The sequence below is a fragment of the Polyodon spathula genome, unplaced genomic scaffold (genome assembly GCF_017654505.1).
Source record: "Polyodon spathula isolate WHYD16114869_AA unplaced genomic scaffold, ASM1765450v1 scaffolds_1712, whole genome shotgun sequence".
Lineage (NCBI taxonomy): Eukaryota > Metazoa > Chordata > Actinopteri > Acipenseriformes > Polyodontidae > Polyodon > Polyodon spathula.
The window spans coordinates 5,591-25,000 of NW_024473188.1; the positions used below are offsets into that span (position 1 = coordinate 5,591).

The window sequence follows — 19,410 nt, forward strand, 5'->3', positions numbered from 1 at the left end:
ACCATTAGAGAAGAGAATTTGCATCTCAATGTATCTTTCCAGCAGGTTTACTGCTCTATATTTCCTCAATTCAACAGTGACAGATGCCATTGCTTGGAGCCTGCCTTGACTTCATAACAAGAGCGTCGAAACGATCAGCAATCGGACTCATGTTAAACTGGTAACACCTTCCTAGTGGTCTGTTGACTCTTAGACCATCAGGTTATCAATTAGAGATTAAAAAAGACATCATCACTTCAGTGTTTCGACTAGGAGTCTTCAATGAATGCAAGACTCTGGTCACCGAACTGATTTCTTTCAGCTTTTCTGAATCAATTGAAGACCAACAGACCTAGAAGCTCCAGTAATAAGTTAAGTTTAGGAGAAGCTTGATTGGCTTTCGTTAAATTCATCAAAGAAAGCTTTGCTTGAATCACTCCCAATTTTACTATTGCCTCACCAGCGCGACCCACTTACTGATCAGAAGGCAAGAAGATGACTTCTATTGCTGCTATCAGGACAAGCACCTCTATTCCCCAAGCAGGGGTTGTTACTGAGCTACTGTATCCTGGAGGAGAGGGTCCAGCCTGGGGAATTGGAATCGCTGGAATTCATTATGCAACATGTTTCTGCGTTTTCATTCAAAGTCAAGTGACTCGGGGCTAATCAAAACCAGGACTGCCCTCGCCAATCGCTGCTGCATCCGGAACAAAGAGGTGGGGCAAGGGTTAAGGAAGGGCTTGAAGGAAACAGAACACCTGAAATGGACTCACCAGTTCCTGGCTCACACTCCTCTAAATCTTCATCATCGCTGGGGCATTCTGCCGAGGCAACAAGCAGGTCATCGGTGTTCTGGAACAGTAAAGAAGGAGGGCATTGTTACAATCTCAAGAACGGAGGGGCCAGAAAGATAAGTGCAGAGCAGTGCACACAATTATTATTATTATTAGTAGTTAGTCATTTAGCAGACACTTGTATCCAAAGTGACTTACAAAGACAAGGGGGTGACCTGTACATCAACTGCTGCTGCAGAATCACTTACACTAATCTCATCCGAAGGACGGAGCACAAGGAGGTTCAGTGACTCAATCAGGGTCACACACAGTGAGTCGGAGGCTGTGCCGGGATTTGAACCTCCTGGCATCAAGCCCTTTTCTTTAGCCACTGGACCACCAAGCCTCCTTAACATTTTGTCCCCCAAGTCAAGCCCTTGCCACACAGTCCCACAGTTGATACATGCATAGAAGAACATAACAAAGTTTACGAACGATCCCTGTGGTACACCCTGGGGGGGGGGGGCATGTCCAACTTATTTTTACAATAGTGCTAAAACTTTATTTCTCAATAATGTATTTGTATAAATCGTTAGTCAGCACAGCAGTCTAATAGAGCCCAGCAGAAGTCAACTGAGGCAGCGTTGGCGCGCAATGCATTATGGGCGATCTCAAGCAGAGACGAGAAAGCAGAGCCCGGCAGAACTGATTATAAAAGTTTTTTTACTTGTGCAATTTATCAATCGTGATACTATTTCTGATGCCTACGGTCTCAATACTGTCAAATAGTTTCTATTTGAACATTGGGATTAGTGTAGAGTGTCTGTGAAATACCTTTAGTGTTGACCGGGGTCTGGAAACCACACAGTGTTTTACATAAAAGCAGTCACAATGAACAAAACAACACATCTCCTAGAATTTGAATAGAGGCAGCTGTACACTGCTGCACATGATGACCTGGCTATGGAGTGCTATGGTGCCAATGTGTTTGCTCAGCCCCTTTGGCTATACTTTTTCTGCTAAACAGACAGACAGAAGGTTCTGGTCTCTGGTGCTCCTCCTTGTCTTGGCCATCACTAGAATATCACCTGAGTGGATGAGAATGCCACGGTTTCCTACCCACCAGTGGCATCAACCGTGCTCTCACAGATGGCACATGCTGGCATCCACCTGCCAAGTCCTCCAATTAAGTCTTGCTCATTACAAGTGCTACACGACTCTGGTTTCTCCCGATTCCCTCTTTAGTGAGTAAGACATTGCAATCAGTGATTTTGTGCGCACTTCAAGGGCTCTCAAGAGACATGGAGAAGGAGGCAGGAAATTAGTGATGAGGGGGAGAGGGGGAGAGAGGAAGGGAGGAGAATGGCAGAGGAGAATGGGGGAGGAAAGGGTAGGATTGGGGTATGAAGGGAGATGGAGGAGGTAGGCAGGGTAGGGAAAGGGGATAGGTGGCGATTGTATAGAGAAGATGACGTGGGAGGGTCAAGGAAAGGAAGAAGGAGGGAGAGAGAGAACATAGAAAGGCGAGAAGGTGAGAAAGGGGGAGTGATGAAACAGGAAGGGGCGGGGGATAAAGGAGAAGGGAGAGAAGGATGGAGAGAAACGGGATGGAGAGGGAGAAAGGAGGATGGGTGACAAGGGGGGGAGAAGAGAGGGGAGGTGGGAGGAAGAGAAAGGGGATTGTATGGAAGAGTGATAAGGAGAGAGCGGGGTGGGGGAGCAGAGGAGAGGAGGGGGGGTTGTGCACTGTACCTTCTGAGACAGACTGAGAGACAGACAGCTTTAATCTCTAGGAATTAGAGACTAGGAAATGTACAGTAAAGCTAAAAGTAAATCGATTTGCAATTATCTATTTATTGAAGTCCAGTGGTTAACAAATAATACATGTAACCATATGACTTATAACATTGGTGGATACATCGCAATTGCACATGCGGTCATAGCCAAATTGAACTTAAACAGACCTGCCATTGAAATCCTTCTTTAGCACAGTGTTAACAAAAGCTGAAGTTTTCTATTCCAGTCTTAGTTTCACAATACATCTATATACCCCTTTAAGGGAGAGAATGCCATTTAAATTGCAAACTAGATATTATCTATTAAAAAAGCCAATGCTAGAATTTACAGAAGATAAAGTATGCAATAATGCAAGCCTTACATCTGCATAGCATTAGCCTAATTAGACAATGCGGCTCCCTCTTCTCTTTCCAGAGGCGTTGATCAGATTCACTATCTCTCAGCTCCAATTTCCTCCCCTTTCTAAAAGGGAATGATTGTCAAGCGACCAGCTCTTATCACGGTTCAGGCCCCAGCAATGCAGCTTGTAATTAGGATGTACTATTGAAGGAAAACGCGTCCCTCGTGAATGAATTCCCATGATTCAGACCATTATCTGGATTTACAGAAATCTCTCTCTCTCTCCAAGATGACTGTTCTCAGCTCTCGAGCACTGTCAGTATCACAACTTGACACAACTCTGGAACCACAAACGTGGATTTCAGTGAGTGGGATAACATGAGTGGAATAACCTGAATGGGATAACATGACCAGCGCCTCAAAGGAAACCCTAATGTAAAAACACAGCATTTGAGTAAGCAGTATCACTCAGGATGACATCAAGGATCATCACACTACAAACAGGCATGATGTAGTGACTGAAACAGGACAGTGGGTGGAGATTTATGGAAATACTGCTAGCTACAAACAGGGAGGGGACATTAAAACAGCATGACCATTTATCTTGAAGCTGCTTGTTCTTTAAGAAAGACGGAAAAAAGGGAGAGACAGAATAAAAGGAAGGAACGAAGGAAATAAAGAAGAAGGACAACCTATATAGGATTTGCAAAACAAATCTGAAAAGTGCTTGAAACTGAAGGGTTGGGTGAACTCGATGTTTGGTCGTGTACAGTGTGTGTGTGTGCCCCCCTCACCCCCTGGCAGATAGCTCACAAGAAACCCTGATAATTAGAAGGGATGGGAAATAATTCGCACCTACACGAATGGCTCTGATGCCAAGCCGCTACACCCTATAGCGCAGCACCGGGAGCGAGCAATGCCTAATAAACCACGACCAGTTCTTCAGCCGAATTGTTATGCAAATTCCAAACTCAGAGATTTCACGTCCTGCTGCTTAAATCCTGCCAGCCCATTGGTGGATTGGGAGGCAGGGGGGCGGGGCTAAGCGGGCCGTGCTGGGACTGGTGGAGTCGCGTTAACACTTCAAACAGGATTCAGAATTGGTGGATGTGTCTGGGGGTGGAAGGGTGTGTATTTTTTAGCATGCAGTTGATGAAAATGATTTAAAGTCAGTCACTGCGTGGGTTGCTCATCTCCTGGGAGGGCTCGGTTTTTACAACACTCTGAATAAAAAAGATATAGATCTTTTTATTTTGTAGCACTGTGTTCAATTGTGAACTGCTTGCAGGATATTTGATTTGGACCAGATGGCATGCCATAGGTTCTTACAGCTTTTTACAGCAGCGTTTTAAGCACCATTAATTAAAGTACATGGGGGGCTGACAAAGCAGTTTTAATCTCACCTACTGTTGACTTTGTAGATCTCACATTTTCCCATATGAAAGATGCACACTCTGAGGCGAATTTGATCTGTTTTACTGTTACTTTATTTGAAGTTATTTGTGATGTTATCAATCCTCCCTCGCAGATCCGATGCATACGGAAATGATTTATTTGCCAGTACATTTTAAACCCTGTTTCGTGCACCTCATCGCAAAAATAAGAAAGACTGAACTGCTCCCTCACCCCCCTAAGAGAAAGGCTGCTCCCTCCAGTCCAGGGCAGGCTTGAGGCATGGAGTCTGAAATGCTCTGTCCCTACCTCACCTCCTCTTCCATGTAAATAAATATAAATACAAGACTCTTCTACTGTACTCTCCAGGGTCATCAATGAGCAGAAAAACGACAATATGGTCTACAAAACTCAGGGGGCAGCTGTTTAAAACTTAGGAAAGCCTTTATTGAATATGGTGTCAAGCACAGTTCAGGGAATAATCCTGACACCTCTTATAATTGGAACAAACAGACACCCACACACTTATTCCACCCCACAAAAATAGCGATGCTAATTAAATTTCCACGCAGTTCCTGTGCTACTTATGTACAGAACACCCACGACTACTTGTAATTATCACTGCAGAACACCTAAACGAGCCTTATTTCTCATTATAGTCAGTACTATAATTAGGGCTTGTGACTTTTCTAGTCTCCTTTAAGAATTCAACTGATACCTTTTAAGCCCTGCATCTCAATCACAATTGAGAAACGTGTTAATAGTATCATTGATTTAATTTACGTTCTTTTGTCTGTGAAACTAAACTTGCTTTTAAATTGGCCAAGCCCTAATTTCGGATTCGCAAGCAGAGAGTACAAACGAGATCACAACTTGTTAACGAGCGACTAATCTTTACTCAGGCTAGAACGAGAAAGAAAGTATTTCATGCAGCACACACTTTATTACAGCTGTTCTGCGTGACTGCAGCCACATGAATAAAGAGGAGTCGCTTCTGCTTTGGAATGAAAAAGTAAGACTTAGCATAAAAGCCTTTTTAGTTGTGTCCTCGAAAAAACCCTGTAAATGAAATCAATTTTACGATTAGCACGTCTCTCAGCGTGTGATTGAGAGACATGGATGGCTCAACAGGTGTCAATTGAATTTTTAAAAGGACAGGAGAAAAGTTGGCAGAAGACATTGAAAATCAGAAGCCCTAACTGTGATAAATCTTACCTACCATGCACTTCAATAAGCTGCACAGGTATCATCAGTTATACAAGAAATCTATGTTACTGAAAAATATCAGGTGCTACACAAAACCTTTGCAAATAATACTTTTCAGTAGTGTTGCACCTCCTTAGTCACTTGCCCCCAGCGCCTTCTGTCTTGTCTTCAACTAATCAGCTGCTTCCCTGATTGATTGACATGCTAGCAGCCAGTAACATGACCCTGAAAGACAGGGGGTGACCCAAGAAGTGTAACAGCTATCCTGAAAATAAGGCTTCAAAACTGAGAACTTTCTTTTCACCTAATGTAGTAACAGGTGATGTTTTAAAATGCAAACACGTGTGTCCTAAATGTGTCAAAAGGCACATTTGAGGGCTGTAATGAATGGAAGTCATTGTTAGCGAATCAGTGTAAATGATCCGATGGCGAAAGCGTTGACTTTCATCAGAGAGGTATCAATAGGGACCCAATCCTGAACTGAACACCCCCTGCCTGCCACTGAAACCTGCACAACAGTGTGCCTTTATTCAGCATCCTATCAAAATCTGCTGCCTTGTTACTGACCCCAGATTGCACCAGGGAATTGCATAATACATTTCAGGGGGCATTGTTGTAACTAGGGCTGTGGTTTTATCATGGTAAAAAACAATATTATTTTACGCTGTAAAATAGGTGTTTCAAGATATGTCACTATTAAACTTAACACAAAAGATCATAAATAAAATGTAATAAATAACACCAGACACATGAAGTGCCCCCTTCTTGTACCAGATAGAGTGATCTATAGCAGAAAGATCTTTTTCACTGAAGACGTTTGAAGAAATGGTGCAGCTCTATACAGTGTGTGTTCAATCATTTACCGGAAGCAAACTAAACCGGCTGCCAGGTTCCTAAACGCAGAGTGACAGTCAATAAGGCAAATGTTTGCTGTATTTATTTGAAGTGATTTACACTATTGTTTCTGAAATGTGAATTTCCATGGGGAACTACATATTAAACAATACAGGCTTAGCGATAGCAAATTAAACAATGATCCCTCATTTACCATGCGCCCACTCCCTCCCCTCCCAATGCCCCACTCTCCCGTCCAGCATTAGCCCTGCACCAGTCCTGGCGTTCAGAACTACCCTCAATTACATTATTCAAATAATCAGCAGCTTGGTGTTCATAAATTTCTCCTCCTTTATATCTGCATGAACTCGTCCTACTAGCAAGCCTATAGATCTAGCGTGACTTAATCATGCTGTGATGAGAATTGTGACTAGTTCATTCAGAGCAGATTTACCACGGTGCAATATGCTAAAACGAGTTCTGGAACCCAGGGCTGGGAGCAGTAGGGCTTGTGGGAATTTCCAGTCCTGCTCCCTTACTCCCAACTCCCCTCCCTGTATCACATTCCCTTCCACACCCCACTCCCCCTCTGGTTGCTGTCTCCTATATCATGCACTCTCTATATCCCACTCCCCTACTCCAAACCACTGGTGCACCAGATCCAACTCAAGGTCTAAATGAGTTCAATCACTTGTTGGGATACATAGGTTGGAATGGATCACGAGAGTTGGGCAATGTGCACCCCTTCCCTTCCCAGTCCCCAGGCAACATGCACCCCTCCCTTCCCGTCCCCCGGTTGCTCTCACCTGATCCAGACTATCCCTGCTCACCTGAGCGATGCTGTCCCTCATGGTGGGCGAACGCTGCCTCCTAGTGGTGGTCGTGGCCATGGTCGTTGTGGTCTCCATGATTGTGGTGGACATGTCAGCTAGTGGGGTGGTGGACGTGGTGTCGGTGGTCAGGACCGAGGGCACCTCCCCGACCAGCCGCAGGTTCCCCTCGGCCCGCACATTGGGGTCCCCCTCCGCGGCCAGCTTGAGGACCTGCAGGCCATTGTAGTACAGCCCCGAGATCTGACCCTGGAAGGGACGGCCCCTGTCCCGACCCCCAATGTTAATCGCAGCCTGGCTGTTAAAGATGGTCAGCTGCCGTCCTAGAGAGAGAGAGAGAGAGAGAGAGAGAGAGAGAGAGAGAGAGAGAGAGAGAGAGAGAGAGAGAGAGAGAGAGAGAGAGAGAGAGCAAGGGGGAAAGAGGCGCGTTAGAATCGCACTGGCAATGGAATTGATTTTAAGCCAGTTAAAAAAAAAAACAATTTTCTTACCTCTTATTAGCATTATTATCAGATAAAGATAATCATGGCTTTAAAATCAATTTGTTACCTTACTAGCAGTAGCAAGATCACTGCCTCCCCTTTTCTTACGTTGAAAAGGTTGTTATATCTTTGAATTCAAGGCATATGTTTCAAGCACATTGCCTCCACACTTCCAGATGCATCCTGCTTCCTTATCACTGCATGTGTCGCAGTTCAAACTCCAGTGCTTTAGTGGCAATCAAATTGTGTCAATAGAATTATGTAGAAATGCAGCCGTTTATCCAGAGCAGGTGTGTCCAATCAATTACAGTCCTGGAGGGCTATTCCGCTCCAGGTTTAACAGGTAAAATTAGATCCTTAAATACTTCAGGATGGAGGTTTAGAACAGGGTTGGAACAAAGACCAGGAGTGGAACTTTGTCCACCCCTGATCTAGAACGTTGTATTTTGAAATATTTGCGTATTGCCAATTGATAGAAACAGATGACTGAAGATTGTAACAAAAGGGGGACCAGTAATAACATTAACAAAGTACAAAAAATATGGAAAGCACTCCTTTCGAACTGCTGTAAAACAAACAGCCCAAGCTCTTTTTGCATGGGTCTGATTTTTGTTTTTAAAGATAAAACGAAGAATACAATTCCCACGACCCCCATCCTAATCCTGGATGGAGGGTCAGGTACAATTCCAGAGCCATAATATCACCGTTTCGGAATACAGTCTTACCTGCAATTCCCACATTCAGAATTCCCAACTGGAATGAAACGCTGAAGTTTTAAAACTGGTTTTCTAACGGCTACTGAACAAGAGGTCTCCATTCTGATTTCAAAGACGTTCAGCGTCATCGTAGCCCTTCAGATTATGTGCCATGCCTAATAACAAGCTAATAACTACCATTGTATCTACTGGTGTAATAACTGTGTAATTACATGTCCTATCACATTGTGGTAACATGTCAGTTAATGCTGTTCCTAGGTCATTTACATCCATAACTGGTAACACTTTACATAGTGTCTCTAATTACTGTGTATTTACATAGTAGTTATATAGTAAATACATTTACACATAATTACAATGTTGTTAAGCATAGTTACAATGTACTTAACACGTAATAGTATTTAAAGCTTATAATCTATAACATGATTTTCTTATACTTTCATTAAATATCATCTTTTTGATGGGTGTAGTAGATTATACACTCTCCTACTCTAACTAAGCTACTCAAAGAAACATCAAATTGAACTAGACTGCAGTGTCAACAGACAGACAGTTTGAACGTGTGCTTAATTTACTTTGATAATACAAATGTAAAAATTTAAAACTAGTTCTTTACATCTTTGCAAACTAATTACCTCATACTGGCGTAGTCTCTCAGTCAGGGTAGGAGAAACTGAATACAAATTAATTCTAAAGAGAGGATAGAGGAAGAAATGTTGCTAGCGGCTTCAATCGTTCTTTTAATTTGTTTTAAATATCTTTTTTCTCTCTCAATTTTTTTTTTCAAGAAAGCGATTTAAGTTGAAAGGGGGAAAAATGCCTTCATTTTTTCAATCACAAATATACAAGATTTAAGTGATATATTAATTCTGTCTGTGTTTAATTGACATCAGCGATAATATATCGTATCTCAACAATTCTGACTGCATCTAAAAAAAACAAAAAAAAAACATTTAGCACGCAGATCACGGTTTTAACCTAAAGGAGTTTTTGCCCACATCCAAAAAACAAAATATTTACTATGAAAGTTGTTTCACCTTTAATGGAAATGAACTTGTCCATTACAACATGCTTATTTTTCCCATGTGTGTTCAATTATAGCTAGGCACACGTTTTTGCCCAAGTAGCTGATTGATCTCAGAACCTTTTCAAGTTGGGTCTTCATGTCTTTAAACAACACAAGATGTAACACACATGGAAGAAAATAGGACGCTATGGCACTTCTAGCAAAGGTGAAACGACTTTCATAGTAAATATTTGACCCCTTTCCCATCTTATATTGTCCTTTATAAATAAGGGTTCGATTCTATTGTTTGATGATTATTTTTAGATTCCAACGTTCTTTCAAAGCTAGACATGTGACCTAAATGCATAACATACATATATGGAACCGGTTGGTTTGCTACAAATCCCTTTACATATAATCGTATTATTTCAATTGACTGCACCTGCTTCAAATTGCCCTTGTAGTCTTTTCAGATCCATTAAGATACTTCCTAATGCAAAAGAGCCATAATGGGGAGCTCAGTGAACTAGATTTGGCTCAAGAAACATTGGTTATCACTTACTTAAGTTGGATTTTGGTGACCTAAGAAAATCTTTTTCATAAACACTGCATCCCCCAGAGCTGGAGATGTGATACAATAATAGCAGCTACTGCTCACATTTTATATGCAGCTCCTTCTTGCTGAGGGACAAAGATGCCTACTCACTGACGGCCCTGAAATGAGGAATAAGCTGAACAATCAACAGCGACGCGGTCTCCCATCTGGGCTATTAATGCATCTATCTGTCACACCTTTGAAGCTCAGATCAGATAAACAAAAGGCTGCCCGGGCTGGGATTTACAGGGAATAGGAGAGCGAGTGTGACATTGTTGGGGGAGTACTCGCTCAATCATTAAACATTAAGCAGTCGCTACAATTCTCACTTCGCTGCTGTCTCCTCATTGAACGCTAACACACTCTCTAGTGCCTTGATGACTGGTAAGCACCCCATTCTTAGCTGCCTCACACTTTAACGTGTGCAACCAAAGAAATGTGTTTCAGCACCACAGCGATGGACAGCTCCACTGTTTCAGCACCACATACATGGACAGCTCCGTGTTCTATGTGGAATGTGAGCGGTTTCCTTTACAGCACTGTAAATCTTTGTATAATGGGTGCTTCTTTTTCAGGGGCTCACAAAATAACTCACCTTTTAGAGAATATATCTGACTGGTTTTTCATTGGAAGACAGTGAAACCTGTTTATTATACAACAGGGCATGCTGTTTCGCTTTCAGTCTATGAGTCGTTTCTGAGCAGCTGAGCTGAGCTGTGATTGAGTGAGGCAGAGATACTGGGATCCAAAGCCAACAATAGGAAAGTGTCAGGTATGACTGACACCCGTTTAATTTGCTGTGACTTTCCTTAGCTTGGATAGCGCATTAAGTTTCAAATCCCTTTAAAGCCAGTTAGGAAATCAGTCTGCTCTGACATTTCCATTTTTTTTTAATTTGCAAAGAATACGCTTGTTAACAATACTGTAATGCCATTGTACCCAGCATAACTCATAGCGTAACCACTGTAAGCATCATAACTCATTAGAAACATCATATCCTGCAATACAGAAGGATCTTACAATCATGGAAAACGATACAAGCCATCTGTTTTTATTTATAAGGCTGTTTTCAAAATCAGAACAGAGCTATTCAACAGCTGTTAGAAAACCAGCATTACACCCCCAGTTGGTTTTGAGAAAACAACATAATAAAGGTTCTGAGCAAAGGGTTAAAAACACAACAAGCCAACATCAGTGCAGACATGTAACAAAATACATTTTGATAAAGCTACTTATTGCATCATTTTAATTCAATGTAGCCAGGTGTATTCCCAAGGAGTAACGTTATCTATCTGTACTGTAAAACTTGAAAATCGGAATTGCATCTACAGCTATGGCCACAGTTAACCCTTTATAGTTTTATGGTCTGGGTCCTTAGTTACGGGAATACCATCTTATTATAACAAGAATGACAGTGCTAGCGGAATGGCATTATGGGGCAAATTGTAGCCACTCTTAGAAAGGGGGAGGCACTCTTAGAAAGGGGCAATTTTTTGTTATATATAGGCCACATCTATAGGTCTGATTCAATATTCTTAACATACAAAGAAGCAACGCTCTTATATAAAAAGCTATCAGGTTTTTCTGGAGTAATACAGACAGCCTTTAATAATTAAAAATAACGAGATCCCTCTAAGCCAATCACAAGCAAGAAGGAGCAGTTACGGCTTGCTTTATTCAAAGTCTACTGCAGGCAAGCATGCTTGATATTTGGTTTCCTGGGAGGAAGAAGACACACAGGTTCACCACGGAAGCAATAAATGTTAAAGGGACATTTGAGCCTTCCCAATTGATCAGTAATCTTCAAAGTTAAGAAAAGAGAACAGATTTAGACCTTTTTGCTGTCGGTATGTTTTAGAGTCCTGAGTTTTTAACCCTCTGAGTTTTTAGTTTTTCTTTTTGTTTGTTATAAAGATAGTTAGCATTTATTAAGCTATTTATTCATTTGTTTTTTTTTTGTATTATAATCCCCTCATCCCCGCCCCCTCCCTCCCCCATCACCCAAGTTGGGTGTATTTTTGTTTTTGTTGATTTTTCTAAAAACAATTTGTCATCATCAACCTCATTTAAGTGCTAATTGTTATTTATCTCGTTAAACGGGGTGCAGAATTGGGGCTGAGATTTAATGAGCAACATGAGTTTTGAACCCCTCGCTCTTTAGAATCCCCCCTACCTACAACCCATGCCAATCTGACATGACATTCTCAAACATTCCTACACTTTGAAATCCCTATCACCCCCCTTCCTAATTCCATAAGGGAATATACCAATATAGGTATACCACTAATAACAAAGAGTAATGTTTTAATGTAATTCCATGTTTCATTTCTCTTACTTGGTGTTTTCAATAATTCTTGGGTGGTCCTGTTGTACCAATATTTAATTCCTCTGCCTTTATCTGTCTGGAGAATCCTAAGTTCCAGGGCGGAAAAGCTTTCCTCTTTCCAAATCATGTAACTTTTCTCCACCCAGTCCAAGTATTTATGATTCTCCAGGCAAGCTCAAAGACTGATTTAGAGAACATAATATTGAAGCAACATAACCCAGAAACATTCAGAATGACTGCAAATATCATTCAAGTAAGAAGTTAGCAAATATAGAAATATCGTCTTTCACTCTTACATTAGTTACAATACATTAGTTGGGATACCTGTCATATCTCATGTTAAATCACAAACAGCCAAGGTCAGTTAGGCACTCCCAACTTGCTTGTGGATTTTTCCCCTCAAACAAAGGACTTGCAGATATGGATCGTTGAATATAAGTATAAAAATGAATCAGGTTTGTGAGATTGTGGGTCAGTTTTGGAAATCTACATAACTGGATGAGAATGAATGAATAAAACTGCATCAAAACACATGGGACTGATGTAAAAATGATACATCAGTGTTGTATGTGTGTCCTAGTTCAGCACCACAAGAATGGACAGATCCCTTAGTTTGGAGCCAAAGTCTACAATTATGGCACATGAGTGCTGTTTTTGAATACTGAATAATCCTAGTAAATTTGTGGAAGGGTAAAGTCTTAGCCTGCTATGCTATTGACAGTTTGGCTGAATTGAATTTTTTGTATTTGTGGACTACAGCTATAAAACTAATCAATTAAACTGTAACCTAAATACCACTGAAAAACAAAAAGTCAGATTTGAACTGGGGAGGGGGTGAATAGACAAGCTGAACATTCACTAAATCTAGCAGCCCTTGAATATAGAAGCACCCACTGAATTTAGTATTTGAGAATTTAGTGTTTTATCCCTCGTTATGAATCGAGTTTGTTTCAGTTTGCTGTTAGGTGGTTAAACTCTGCTTAAGTTTTTTTTTAAAGCATTAAGTTAATACTTTAACCCTTTGAGTCCAAAAATGCCCCCCCCCCCCTCGAAACAATCCTCCCTCCCCTCTTAAGCCCAATGTGGGCAGAATCCAAACCATCAGAAAGCACTAGGGTCCAGTGTTTTGTGTTGGTCTGATCTGGTGTGCTTGGAACTGGTAAATCGAAACCTATTAAAATGCCTTCCAAAAAAGTGATATTTCTTTTTTCCAATTGTTGTCTAAAAAAAGTCGCCAAGTCTAAAAATGTGATTTAATAATGGTGTACAGGTTCAGAAATATCTATCTATCTATCTATCTATCTATCTATCTATCTATCTATCTATCTATCTATCTATCTATCTATCTATCTATCTCTCTCTCTCTCTCTCTATCTATCTATCTATCTATCTATCTATCTATCTATCTATATATAGATAGATATAGATAGATAGATAGATAGATAGATAGATAGATAGATAGATAGATAGATAGATAGATAGATAGATAATTCAGCAATGATAAAAAAAAGCCAGCCTAACATTTGTGGTTTCTCCCGATTGTATTAAATGAAAAAGTCAGACCAGCGAGTCATTTTAATGGCTTTTTGGACTTCCATTATGTTATGGTATTTGCAATCTGACCTTAGAGCTCATTTGAGCTTGTCTAGAGTGGTTCTGTTGGGACAATATAAATTATTACACATTTTAATGGGAATCTGCCTTTTAGTGCCATAACAGCCTTCATTACTCCATTCAAATTATCTATCTATCTATCTATCTATCTATCTATCTATCTATCTATCTATCTATCTATCTATCTATCTATCTATCTATCTATCTATCTATCTATCTATCTATCTATCTATCTATCTATATTTTTTTTTAACAAAACAATGAACATGTGAGTATTCAAAAGACAAGGCCAAAAATGTTTTTTTCATTATTTGTTGAAAACAAAATAATAAATTGAAGTTATCAAATTAGAAAGAGATCCTTTTATTCGTTAGCTTTCAGTTCCAAAGCACCATTTTAGAGTTTTCCTACAAACAGCTTCCAGCCCAACTCAACAGCGCCCGCCGAGGGAAAGAAAGGGAACCAGACTTTTCAACCACCATCAGCACCCCAAACAAAACCACGATTGCAACATTCTAGAACTTTTAGTACTCAAAGGGTTAAAGGAACTACCTCGATCTCCGTCTTTCAAAGAAAAGAAAAAAGAATTGATAAGAAAAAACAGTCCCTTTAACTTTTAAAGAGGGTTTTTTTTTTTGTTGGTTTAAATAAATATATAAATATCAAAACCATGACAACATTTCTTGAAAAATGTATTCTCTATTTACAAACAGTTTATTGAACAGCCGTGTTAAAGGAAGTTATTGAGAGATTATGTTAAGGTTATTTATGATGTTTAGAGCTAAAAGAAAAAGTGCAGCATACCAGCAACTAGCAGAAGCTTGACCAGTTTAATTTTCCCCCTCTTGGTACGTTTTTGAATGCATAAGAAATGCAATTGGCAAACTAATTGGGGGCAATCGTGTGCTGATCAATTTGATCAAAAAGACAGTTGTTGGTCTGGCTTGTCCATATTTTCTTATATAATGACCATACAGGCTGTTAAGAATCAAGTTAATGTTCAAAAGGGGGAGGTCTTTTCAAACACTGGAGAATGGGCGATTTCAGCACCTCAGCACTGGACAGCTCCCTATATCTGTTTGCGATCTTCTTTTACCAATTCAATAAAGTTATTTTTAAAACTAATATTAAAGGTAGATGTTCGTGATCCTTCTATTGCCTACAACAAGATTTCAACCCTTCTAAAAGATCACTTCAAAACGGACTGACCAAAAATGGTAAAGCTGATTTGACAAAAGGGTGTGAAAATCAGCATTAAAAAAATATTGATAGAACAAATATGTTTTGCTATTGAAAAACAGTACTAGCTATCTTACTGATCACAATACTGTTCATTAATATGTTTGCCATAGACAGTTTAATGTACATGTAAATCACATTGCAATAATTAAAGCTGGAAATACACCAGGGTATGCTATACTATTTCATTTGTTGGAAAATTTGAGTTTGGCAACTTACTGCTTTTATTTCAGCAATGCTAAAATCAGTAGAAAAATGTGAGTGATTTTAACTGGATAAAACCAAATGATATTATCATTCCTGTTATTAATCAGACATTAACAGGATGGGCCTATATTTTGGGAGCGTGTGAGGGTTTAATTAAAATTCTTGCACTTGCTAAAAGGCAAAGACAGACAAAAAAAGTTTGTCTTACAATATCGAATTGTCTGAAGTCATTCTGTGGTTTTACACTTAGACACAGAGGACTAACCTTATCATTATTTAAGAGAGGGGGGGTGGGGGGGGTGGACTTGGGCCCCAGCTTCTTGCTAGATTAGGGATGAGGCACCTTTTTAAAGAGAATTTAAAATTAATTAACTGGTTAATTAATTAATTATTTTGTTTATTACCTTTGTCGAGTAGCCATTCATCAACTACCCGACCAAGTCTGTATGGAATTCTTTGTCTAGCAATAGCCAGCCGCTCGCTATCAAAGTTTCCTTTAAAAAGTTTAGAAAAACAGTTTCAGAGATTAACATCAGGAAAGGTTACAGGGTAAAAGGTCAAAAGGTCAACGTTGAGAATCATGTTTAGCTAAAGATCTGTTTTTTTTGTATGTTTAGAAGTTAACAACAAGCTAGTTACCAAAGTTTTTAGTGTTTTAATTTTAAAAGTATTTATGAATAATTAAAAAAATGTCAAATGTATCATATTTACTATAACATATATATATATTTTTTAAAAAATTATGTTTTATTATTATTTCTTCAAAATATAAATTTATGTGAGCAACAGGGACTATAATAATGAACCCAGTATTGGGAAACCTAGATGAAAAAACAGTTTATAAACATTTGCCAACAAAAACAGTTTTAAGCATTTCAACATCATATATAACACGTTACTTGGAAGACATATTCTGGCATTGATGACATCACAATTGAAGGAAGTGCATTCTGGGAATTGTAGTTTTATTTAGGCTCTGATTGAACCCAAACACCATTTTGACAAGATTACCCCAATAATTTTAATGAGCCCAAATACAATTTTTATAAAAATGCGTCTAATAATAAAAATGAAGAAAAAGGACTGTTTTTTAGGCAATGCAGAGTTCTGTGAGCAGATGCTATGCTCACATATCCATGAAAATCTGACACAAGAAGGCAGCCAAGCAAAGACAGACAATCTAGACTTCAGCTCTTTATGCGTCATTTAAATTAGCTTCGAATGTCATCTTAATTGATTTTTTTCTCCCCCTTACTGTTTTGTGGTCTTTGAAATTATGTGGTTCTGTTCCTCTGATGCTGAGGACCATGAACTTTTTACCGAGCTTGTCTGGGGAATCCTGTGTGCCAGGACTGAACTGCCATTTTTTTTCCCCCAGATCTGTCAGCCCCATTGATCTGTCTCAATGGGTCTGGTTGAAAAGCTGCAGCCCACACAATCTGTGATAATCCCGTTATCGTGCTAATAGCATGTAAATACTTAACGAGGAATGTTTGTACCATGCTGTACTTTGAGACATTTTTCATTTACTTTAATGATGTCTCAATCTTGAAATCTACAGTGCTGCATTTGATGTGTTTAGCTAAATACACAGATCGCTCCATTACTACACAAGATCGTATTTATACATTGTGGTTCCCTTCATTAAACAGCATCTCTCCATGGCATGTATGTTTGCATTAAGAGCTGAATATTAATGGTCTCCAGATTTCTGGCTTCCATCAAACCATTGCTTCGACCGGTGGCCTCAATCCACACTTGTCTTTCTTAATTAGATTGGAATCTTGTTAACACAGCGACCCTAACAATGACTGGCAGCCTAATCTGTTTGCCTGAAAACACTAGCAATTGAAGAAAACAACACAAGCTAACATCGCTGCACATCTAAATGGGAGAATACATCATTTATGTCCCTTGGATGAGACGTTAAACCGAAGTCCTATTATAAGTGCAGCAGCAATTGTGGTTCACCTCCTAGTCTCTGTAAGTCGCTTTGGATAATAGCGTCTGCTAAATGACTAAATAATAGTCTAGCTGGGAGAATACATCAACTCAAAATAAACATCTTCAATCAGCCTAGATTGAGTTTCGATGCACTGTCAAAAGAGTGCAAATCAAAGGAGTTTTTGATGAGGCTGCATAGCGCACTGGAGAGAGCGTGCTTACTGTGTTTCATCTCAGGCCTCCGTAATAAAAAAAGGACTTTGTGGCCCTGGGGAGAACCCAGGCGAAGAGCAGGCAGACGAAGACTGAGGGAACTGAATCTAGCCTAGAACAAAACAAAAATCAGGGACTTGATTGAAGTCTTCAGAATCTTCAAAAGGATAGAACACAAGTCCAAAGGACACAGTTGCAAGTGGAGACAGAATGAGGACAGAGGGAAGGAGATGCTTCCTTCACACAGAGAGTGGTGAGGGCATGGAATGGGCTACCACTGGGATCCTTCAACGTTTTGAGATCAACCAGTTACTAGGATGAGTGCTGCTGGGTCAAATGGACTGTCGGTTTTGTTATACAGAAATGAGAAAGTTGAATGCCTGGAGCCAGCAGAGGTGTCTCCATATTTTCAGGCCATGCAGAATGAGCAGTTCACTGTTGAAGCTGCCTCCTGTGACGAAAACAATACTCAAACGCCGCTAAAAAACAATAGCGCTTTGCCTGTTTTGGTTTACAAAGCAATCTGGAGCCCTCCAAATCACTCACAGAAGGTCAATAAACAGCACCATTAACTTATTGTCAAAACATCTGCTGCAAACCTTCTTTGAGTGCAAGAACACCGCTTCAGGGCTCTTCCCGTTGATCATGTCATAATACAGCGGGGAGTGTGCGTTGAACTGTGCGCTGCACTCAAGTGAAAATGCTCACTTTTTTACAGGTACTTATGCACTAGCTACTGGATAAACTGCTTTTTCCAAAGCATTAGTGTCCTCTAAAGACTTGCTCGATCTTATTTAAGTTTTATCAAATCATTTGATTTTTTGCGCTCAAATACTTAACCCGCAACAGCTCCGGAGAACTGAAAGTAAAACCGCCAAGCCAGTAGGGGGCACTGTAGCGCAATGAAACACTCTTACACGATCCTGCCTCTTCAATCTAACCTCCCTGTGGAATCCTGAAGAGTCAGGTCTTAAAAGATCCCAATGATTCAACGACATGGCTAGGCAGGGGGACTAAGACTCCTATTGCACAACAGTTTCACCAGCTCCAGGTTTTACTATGAGCCTGATTTGCCCCAGTGTATAGGTAACAAGCTCAGGTCTGTCTTATTAAACACACAGGCAAACCCAGACTGATTCAAACTGCAATGCAACGGGAGTCATATTTCTACCCCTGTCATGTCTTTATGTCTGTATGTGTGTGTGTGTGTGTGTGTGTGTGTGTGTGTGTGTGTGTGTGTGTGTGTCTGTCTGTCTGTGTGTGTGTGTGTGTGTGTGTTTGTGTGTGTGTGTGTGTGTGTGTGTCTGTGTGTGTCTGTGTGTGTGTGTGTGTATGTGTGTGTGTGTGTGTGTCTGTGTTTGTGTGTTGTGTGTGTGTGTGTCTCTATGTTCTGTGTATGTGTGTGTGTGTGTATGTGTCTCTCTCTGTGTCTGTGTGTCTGTGTGTGTGTGTGTGTGTGTGTGTGTTTGTGTGTGTGTCTGTGTGTGTGTGTATGTGTGTGTGTCTGTGTCTGTGTGTGTGTGTGTCTGTGTGTGTCTGTGCGTATGTTTGTGTATGTTTGTGTGTGTGTATGTGTCTCTCTCTGTCTCTGTGTGTCTGCGTGTGTCTGTGCGTATGTTTGTGTATGTTTGTGTGTGTGTATGTGTCTCTCTCTGTCTCTGTGTGGCTGAGTGTGTCTGTGCACATGTTGTGTACAGACACGCATGCAAACACATACAAACACACACACATTGTATGTTTGAGAGACAGATGACACACACACGGAGACAGAAACACAGACAGACTAAGATTATGCAATGGGAGTCTTCTTTCCATCCTTGCTTGATAACCTATTCCATATCCTCTCCACAATGCTTGTGCATGAGGCTGGTGCCTGCGCTTGAGAAGCAATGGATCTGCAGTGATTTTCACTTCAAAG

At 40.3% G+C, this 19,410-nt stretch overlaps 1 protein-coding gene across 1 annotated transcript; it reads right to left on the bottom strand.

Moving 5' to 3' along the window:
- Nucleotides 1–551: 551 nt before the first annotated feature.
- Nucleotides 552–16,728, bottom strand: LOC121310081 (neurexin-2-beta-like). The gene is made up of 4 exons (XM_041243318.1): nt 16,656–16,728; nt 15,740–15,829; nt 7,127–7,473; nt 552–831 (listed from the first exon to the last, which is right to left on the bottom strand). Exons 1-4 carry the CDS (start codon nt 16,726–16,728, stop codon nt 646–648), a joined length of 696 nt encoding a protein of 231 aa, XP_041099252.1. The 3' UTR covers nt 552–645.
- Between the last annotated feature and the right edge of the window lie 2,682 nt (nt 16,729–19,410).

What these genes read in the sequence shown, in the direction of transcription:
- LOC121310081 (XM_041243318.1), bottom strand. Translation starts at nt 16,728, where the DNA reads ATGGGGCTGACAGATCTGGGGGAAAAAAAATGGCAGTTCAGTCCTGGC. An exon ending in GGATTCCCCAGACAAGCTCG is followed by an intron (nt 15,830 to 16,655) that starts GTAAAAAGTTCA and finishes AACTTTTTAAAG; the next exon opens with GAAACTTTGATAGCGAGCGG. An exon ending in TGAATGGCTACTCGACAAAG is followed by an intron (nt 7,474 to 15,739) that starts GTAATAAACAAA and finishes CTCTCTCTCTAG; the next exon opens with GACGGCAGCTGACCATCTTT.